Below are 8,399 nucleotides of genomic sequence, written 5' to 3' on the forward strand. Positions count from 1 at the left end.
AACTTACCTCATGTAAGTAAAAGGTGTAACTCAAACATAAAATATAAACTTACAGCAGAGATTCTAACAAACTCACACCACTCAAAAAGAAACAGTATTTTTCAAATTAACTCTTTTATTAGCCTGGACCTTCTCCTTGAAACTATCAAAAGATAAGATAAAGTCTACCAAAATATCCATCAGGAATTTTAAAAGTTAATTTACAGAGGAACCCTCTACTTTTTTTGTAAGTTCTTTGTGAATCTAAAATTATTTCAAACTAAGAAGTTTTTAAAATATTAATATTCAGGTCTGCTTTATAATATATGGTTAAAAGAGAAGTTAATAGTCCCCCACAATTGAAGAAAAAAAGCTGATTAATAAAAAAAACTACAAGTAAATGATAATTAAGACAATTAGAAAATCTACTTAGGTATTTTTCCTTCTTTTTCTCTTCTTGCTTAGCTGTATTTTTAGTTTTCTATATAAATATAGACTAATGGCATAATTTTTTAAATACCCTGGAAGGAAGAAGAAACTTAATAAAAACTCAGGTTCTTCAAAAATAAATGGCACTGAAACAAAGAGGGTGGGTACAAGGCAGAATACAAAAATAAAATGTATTTGTGATAAAAGACATTAGAGATAAACTGGGTATTAGATTAATTTAAGGAATTACTGTTGATTTTATTATGTATGATAAAGATATGACATTTATCCCCAGCTTTCATTTAGTTGCAAAATAATACAATATTTGGGAATAGCAAAATGGGTACATGGGAGTTTATTATACTCATCTCTTTGTGTATGTTTGAAACCTTTCATAGTAATTTCTTACAAAAAAAGACTGTCACACTTATTTTTAGTTTACTGGGAATCACAGAAGCCAAGTTTAGAAATGCCCAGATATATTAAATAAAACATTTAAATTACTTAATTTTATTATTAGAATTAATTGTTTTACTAAGTAACAAGATTTAAAGGATTCAGGCACCTGGCCTTGAATTTTAGCACTGCCACTTACTAGCTACAGTAACTTTGGGCAAGTCACTTAACCTCTCTGAGCCTGATTTTTCTCTATAAAATGCAGCTGATTAATACTATCTACTTCACAGGACTGCTGGAAGGATTACATAAGAGTGTAAAAGAGCTCTGTAAACTCCAAGACCTTATACAAATACTAGCTGTTAATATTATTCACCCTAAATATTTCACTCAGGACAGCTCTTCTCATACATCGAATACTACTGGCTATGCTTGTGCCAGAAATCAGCATATCTGGATATAGAATCAAATATCCAAAATCTTCGTCTATTATCCAAGTATCGGATATGCAGTCTCCCTCCAAATGAATGATGTCCCCTGGTTCCACTGGTACAGAGCACCTGAAAACAAAGCAAAGTTAAAGTGTACATAGTTTAGATTCCTACATATAAACATATTAAGAAGGCTTCAAAAATAAAGGAATATTTTATCTAGAGAAATAAGTATTTCTAAATTTCCGGGTTTTACCTCGTCTACTGTAAGAGCTTTCAATTCATTAATAGTGTAGTATATAGCTCCAATTATGGATGAGGTTGTTTTAATAACCTCTCATTCTTGACTTATAACATACCTATAGCTTCTATAAGTCTTGAGGCATGAAGCCAAGCCCAATGCAGCAAGAATAAAATCATATTTATCTAGTTCAAACCATCCAACTTGAAGCCTAGACAGAGCCCAGACATTAGACCTCCACCTTCTCTGCATTTCCCTTTCACCCACATCTCCCCTTCACCCATCATATACTAATTTGCTTTGAAGAGAGAAATCTAAGGTCTAAGGATGTTCTTATGCTGTAATTAATTTTGCTCTTAGTGGGAACAAATAAGTTTAAGCTGCAATCCCAGAAAACACTGGGGAATAGGAAGCAGTTATTTAATAAGTCCCCTTGTACTTAATTTTCAAATGACAATAAAAATCAAGTTTTCGAATAAGGGACTTGAGATGCTGGGGTAATAAGCACAATTTTTATGTGGAATTAATTCAGGTTCTTATCTACTCTCTTTATTAACAATTAAATTACAGCAACATCCACACAAGCCCATGTGATGGTTTGTAAGAGGGTACCCTTAAGACCCTACCAAAAGACTCTAATTTCAAGGATCACTTCTATAGTGCATTACTAGAGAAGACTGCCAGATCAATGCTCTAAGTCACACAAAAATTACCAGTCATTCCTAAGGACACACAATTCTTCATATTCTAGTGACTGGGAAGCAGTGATGATTAGGTGCTTTTCATGGTTTCCTTCTTCATTCTGTACAATATTGACTGCTAATACCAGGTACCGGTTATCCATTCCTCGGCTCAGAACTGTTTTAGGAAAGGAAGCTTCCACCTTCTTCTTCTGAAATCTAAAGCGTACACATACAAAACTACTGTAGCACAAGCATGAAATAAGAAGCTAGCTAATCTCCTTTATCTACAAACCAACTTTATGGTTTCTTAGGTTTTTTCTTCTGGAAAGTTTATCACAATGACCACTGGCTAAAAGAGGTAAAAATTAAGAGCAAGGGCCTAGCAGAATGCCTATTATAAAAACTTCCCAAGGGGGTGGTTGTGGTTCAGTGGTAGAGTACCTGCTTAGCATGCACGAGGTCCTAGGTTCAATCCCCAGTACCCCCATTAAAAAATAAATAAATTATACATTAAAAAAAAAACAACTTCCCAGAAGCAATGCCATTTAAAACATGCTTATGATGTGGACTTTTCCAAACATAAGCTCTATGAGGAGCTCTGTGGGACATCCATGATTGTGAAGATTAACGATAAATTGAAAAATATGAAACAACAAATGCCTACCACTAGTGCAAAACTTTCCAAAGTGCAAGTAAAAGGAAATGTCTAGGACACTATCCTTTTGTTATGGAAAACCATAGTGTGGCTAGTTTGCTGAAAGTCCTACTGTGAGCCTCATGATTATACTAATTTTTAAATTAAGAGAGTACTTAGAAATCATCTAGTCCAATGCACTATTTAATGCAGGAAATCCTTCTGTGGAACTTCTTGGGGATCCACTAGCCCATGCTTTGTAGAGAAAGCAAGCTTAATCCTGTCATATTAACCATTCCTTCACAGAATAACGCAGAAATTCCTTATTTATAGTAGGCAAGTCAATTTCACAGTAGTTTTTCTTTCCAATTTGAGTGCAGTATTTATCAGTGACAGTCCAACAGAGTCCAAAGTCATTATCTCTCCAATTATAATACTAAATGCCTTTCACATTACCCTAAAATTATCTCTGTCACCCAACCTTAGCTTCTATCATGTTTTAACCGCCTCATTCACCTACCCCACATAGCCTCAGACCATTAATTTCCCAAGGTCAAGTGGGAAGTCTTAAGGCTCTCCCAAAAGGTACTGCTGATCAAAACTGAAAATGCAAGTTTCAGTCAACAATTAATAGCCTCGTTATTATTGGACTCAACTATTAGCCTAAAAATTACTTAAAACAATTCTACACCATGGTTGTGGGTCAAGTTTCCCCGACCATTTAAACCAAAGCGAGGGTAGAGTCCTCCCTGGAATAACTCTCTCCAACTAAACATCAAGAAAAGCATCGAGCTGTTGCTATTTCCTTTCACGAAGACATTTAAGGTGGCTGGGACTCCCCAGATTCGGGAAAGAGGTGGTATCAAGGGAAAGAATGAACTGCCGGGAGAGGAGGAGTCTTCAGGTTCTGGCACAAGCGGGGCCCCAAAAAGAACCCTGCTAAGCAGACCCCAGCTCCGGAGGCTCGTCGGTCGCGCGGGGACCTGAGCCGGGTCCGCCCCGAGCCCGGGTCCGCGGAGGCGTGGGTGCGGCCTCTCCCGCTCCTCACTTTTCAAATCTCCCGCTTCGCTCCCAGACCCTCCCCCTGCTCCGCTCACAGCTCCGCGGCCGGCGCAGCCTTCTGCCCGAAACTCCTCTCCATTAGCAGCTCCAGCTCGTCCACCTGCTCCATTCCGGGCGCAGAGACCGCAAACTGCCGCCAGGTAAAGTCAGAGCAACACGGGGCAACACTGCAAGAGAAAAGGAGCGCGACTCTGCGACGCGCGGTGCGCATGCGCCAACCAGCCGAGGCCCAAGGGACCTGCGCAGGCCGTCCCTCCCGAGCCCCGCGCGCAGCGCGTGGAGAGCCACACCTGGCCAGCCAAGGCCTTTTCAGGGCTTGAAAGACAGTGAGTTTACATAATCTGGTTCAAACCAAATGCTCCTGCCCTCTCTCTGTGAACAGAACTAGTTGCAGTTGCTGAAACCCAGTCGGTCCCTTGTTAGCTTGTGGAATTTTTTTCATTCCCTGGGGAAACAACCTCCTTTTTTTCTGGAAAACTCATTGAGAAATTAGCAGCTGTCAGGTAGGAACTTCCTCATCATGCCACTACTAAATCTACAAAACCACTAGTTTTATAACCTCTTTCCACTTTTTTCAGCAGTGGACAAAGCATTCCTCTTATCAACGGGCAGTCAGCCCCTCTCCTTGTTCTCAGGCTCCCAAGGCCTCTTGCATTCTTATGAGCATCTTCAGTTATTCCCTCCTCGTTCTCTTGTGTCATTAGTCTGGCCTGCACTATTGGATCACTCCCAAGCTTGTAATGTGGCCCAGTATTCCCCCCTTTTTTTTTTTTTGGCGGTGGTGGGGGAGGTAATTAGATTTAATTTTTAGAGGAAGTACTGGGAATTGAACCCAGGACCTCATGCATGCTAAGCATGTGCTATATCATTCCCCCCAGGATCTCCCATCTTTAAAAGATGTTACTTTGATGGAACTTACTCCATCTCCTTCGCCCACCCTACTGAGCAAAACTTTTTAAAAGAAGTTTCTTCAAGGCTGTATCCAATTTCAACTCCTATGCACTTTCCTTTTGTTTTTATTTTTAAGTTTTTAATCAAAAATCATTTTTACATACAGGGAATATTAAAAACCACTCTTAAAGTAATATTCTATAGAATATTTAAAATATGCAGAAATGTGTAAAAAATAATGATCACTTCATAAGGCTATTGCCCAACTTTATCAAAAAAAAAACTTTATCAAAAGTTGTCTTTCGCATTCATGTTTTTTCATATAAAAATTATGAGCATCTTCTTGGGAAGAAAATGGGAAAGCCTTGCTTGTAGTAATTACAGATTTGGTACCTGTGACACCACACTCAACTGGTTTTCCTACAACCTTGCAGGCCCTCCTCAATCGCCTTTGCTGTGTCATCATTTTCTGCCCAGTCTCTAAATGTTGAAAGTCCTCAGAATTCAGCTCTGAACTCAATTTCAATTATAACAGCCAAAATGGAACTTTTTATTTCCCCAACAGCCCTATTATTCTTCTCAGTAATGGAACTAACACCCAGAAGATAAGGCCAAAAACCCTCCTTGATTTCTTTCTGTTACCCAATCCAATCCATAGGCAGACCCATAGATTCTTTCCCTAAAACTATCTTAAATCTCTTCATTCCTTTCCATCTCCACTGTCACTACCTGATCATTATTTCTCACATGTGCTTCCATTCTTGCCTCCCTGCAATTCAATAATTTATCATGAAAATTTTCAAATGTACAGTAAAGTTGAAAGAATTATATAATATCATATACCTATCACCTAGGTTTTACAATTAATGCTGCTATCACATGTGTATCTATCTATCCCTCTATCCACCCATGAATTCAAGTTTTTTAAAATGCATTTCAAAATAGCAGACATCAATGCATTTCACCCCTAAACATTTTAGCATGTGTATCATTAGCTAGAGTTCAATATTTGTTCGTGGTGCTTTTCTTAAGTTCACTGGTTAAACAGAAGTTGTAATACTGACCATCCTTGCCTTCTACTGATCTTAAGGGGGAAAGCATTCAATATTTCACATTTAAATATAATGCTAGTGGTAGGTTTTTCATGAACACCTGTTATAGTTATCTAATCTATGTAAAAAGAAAAACAAAAACAAACCTCCAAAGCTTAGTGTCTTTAAACAACAATCATTTTTTTAGCTTATGAATTTTCATTTTGGGCAGGGCTCCAAGGGGAAACGTTGTCTCAGTTCCTGGAAGCATCATCTGGAAGCTGGAGGATTCACTTTAATGACGGCTTACTCAATGGCTGGCAAGTGGAGACTGGCTGACTATTCCTCTACAGGGGCTGCCTGGCTTCTCACAGCATGATGGCTGGATTCCAAGAGCAAGCATTCCAAAAGACCAGATGGAACCCATTTCCATCTGACTTAACTTCAGAAGACACATAGCATCAGTTCCACTGTAGACACAGGCACACTCAGCCAGATATAAGGGGAGGGAACAGTCTCTACCTCTCGAAGGATGATTGTCAGTGATACATGAGAAGAGCATGTGAGATGAGATGTATTGTTAGGAAATAAAATCTGACAAAATGCTCTGATTCAGGAAGGTCTATTCCAATGTGATTAGTTTTTTAAATGAATCAATCTTGAATTTAGTCACACATTTTTTCTTCATCTATTGAAGGATGTTCAATCATGTGTTTTTCTCCTTTAATATATGATTATAGGAAATTACACTATTGACTTAAGATTGTTAAACAATTTAGCATTCCTAGGATAAACCCAATTTAGTCATAGTACAATGAACTTTTTATGTATTGCTTGATTTGATTTGTTAATATGCTGTTAAAGATTTTTCCATCTTTGTTCTTGAAGGATACAGGTTTGTAATTTTTCTTTTTTTTTTTCCCACAACTTTGTCAGGTTTGGGCATCAAGGTTATAGTGGCATCATAAAATGAGTTGGGAAGTGCTCTCTGTCTTCTAATTTCTGAAAGTTTGTATAAGATTATTTCTTAGATGTCCAATAGAATTCACAATTTGAGCCTGTAGCTTTCTTTGTGGAAGGATTTTTGATAAATTCAGTATCTTTAACTGGTTATGTAGACTTTCTGTTTCACCTCTATCAGTTTTGGTTGTGATTTTCAAAGCATCTGTCCATTTCATCAAAGCTGTCAAATTCATTAGCAAGGATTTAGAAATCCCTTATCTTTTTAATATCCACAGGATCCACAGTGATGTCATCATTTTCTTTCTTGATATTGGTAATTTATGTTCTTTCCTTTTTAGTTATCAGTCTAGCTAGGGGCTTATCAATTTTGTTGATCTTTTCAAAGAACCAATTTTGGAGTTTATTTTCTCTATTGTCTGTTTTTCATTTTGTTGATTTAAGTGTAAGTAATTGTTGATAAAGCAGAGTGATCTTTGTAAAAACATAATCAGGCAATTTTATTCCCCAGATGAAAACCTTCAAGGGCCTTCCATTACATTTAGAATAAAAGACAAAGTCACTACCATATCCTATAGAGCCCTACATGATCTGCCCTGTGTCTACTTCTCCAACCCCATTTGTTGCTACTCCCTCACTCACAGTGCTTCATTCACACTGGCCTTCTGACGGTTCCTATGTCAAGCTACACTTTTTCCTGTTTCAGGATTTTTGTATATACTGCTCTCTTCACATGGACCATTCTTCCCCCATAACTGTATGCATGACTGTTTCCTTTTTATCCTCCATGTGTCAGCTTAAAGTTTAGCACATCAAAGAAACTTTTTCTTGACCACTCTAAAGTAGCTCTCTGATCCTTACCCCCAACAATTATTCTCTATCATGTAATCTATTTACTTCCTTAATAAGCACTTTCTAAAAATTGTAATCATTCTATTACTTGGTTTGCATTTATTAACATACTCAAGTTAATTGACATGTTAGAGTTTATTCTGAATAGGATACTACTGTATTGAAGAAAAGCACAGGGAAGTATATACAAGATCTTGTGGTAGCTCACAGTAAAAAAAAAAAAATGTGACAATGAATATATGTATGTTCATGTATAACTGAGAAATTGTGCTCTACACTGGAATTTGACACAACATTGTAAAATGACTATAACTCAATAAAAAAAAGTTTTAAAAAAAGGAATATTTAATAGTACATGTCTTATAGTATTATTGTAGAGACAGAGTTAAGGCATCAAAAGAGCTTAAAATAAGCCATGGAGCACAGTAAATCCTCAGGAAATAGATATGATTTATTATTTGTCATTGATTTATTGTACCTAACAGTCTCTGATATTCAAAGAATGGATGTGAGGAACTGTTCAAGAGTACAGTTGTTAAACAAGTGTGTCAGATATCACTGGCCCTACTTTGCAAGGCAATACATTACTCATATAATTGTTTTATTCTTTGCCATTCATCCTGGCTCAAATTAGCAAGACATTTCTGTGGGGAAAAAAAAATGACTTTTAAATTGCTCTTCCGCTGCACTATTTGAGCCTCATTTTTCCTTACTAGGACATAAGGTCTCCAAAAACAGGGACCAAACCTTCCTTCTGCCCATCAGTAAACATCACTGAGCACCTAGTATGGTGCCATATCCTGTGCTCTT

The 8,399-nt window shown here is 37.3% G+C and overlaps 1 protein-coding gene across 2 annotated transcripts in view; it reads right to left on the reverse strand.

The window, feature by feature from the left end:
• Positions 1-4,846, reverse strand: part of DNA2 (DNA replication helicase/nuclease 2) — a 38,478-nt gene extending 33,632 nt beyond the window's left edge. The window contains exons 1-3 of one of the 2 annotated variants that reach the window (XR_004323991.1): positions 3,891-4,846; positions 2,190-2,375; positions 1,181-1,364 (exon numbers count right to left, since the gene is read on the reverse strand). Coding sequence is in view for 1 of the 2 variants with exons in the window: in XM_006181186.3 (XP_006181248.2) it covers positions 1,181-1,364; positions 2,190-2,375; positions 3,891-4,066 (546 nt within the window). In the remaining variant the exon portion in view is untranslated. The remainder of the gene's footprint in view (positions 1-1,180; positions 1,365-2,189; positions 2,376-3,890) is intronic. The other variant, XM_006181186.3, reaches the window with a different exon arrangement.
• Between the last annotated feature and the right edge of the window lie 3,553 nt (positions 4,847-8,399).

Source organism: Camelus ferus, chromosome 11 (genome assembly GCF_009834535.1).
Source record: "Camelus ferus isolate YT-003-E chromosome 11, BCGSAC_Cfer_1.0, whole genome shotgun sequence".
In the NCBI taxonomy this organism is placed as follows: Eukaryota; Metazoa; Chordata; class Mammalia; order Artiodactyla; family Camelidae; genus Camelus; species Camelus ferus.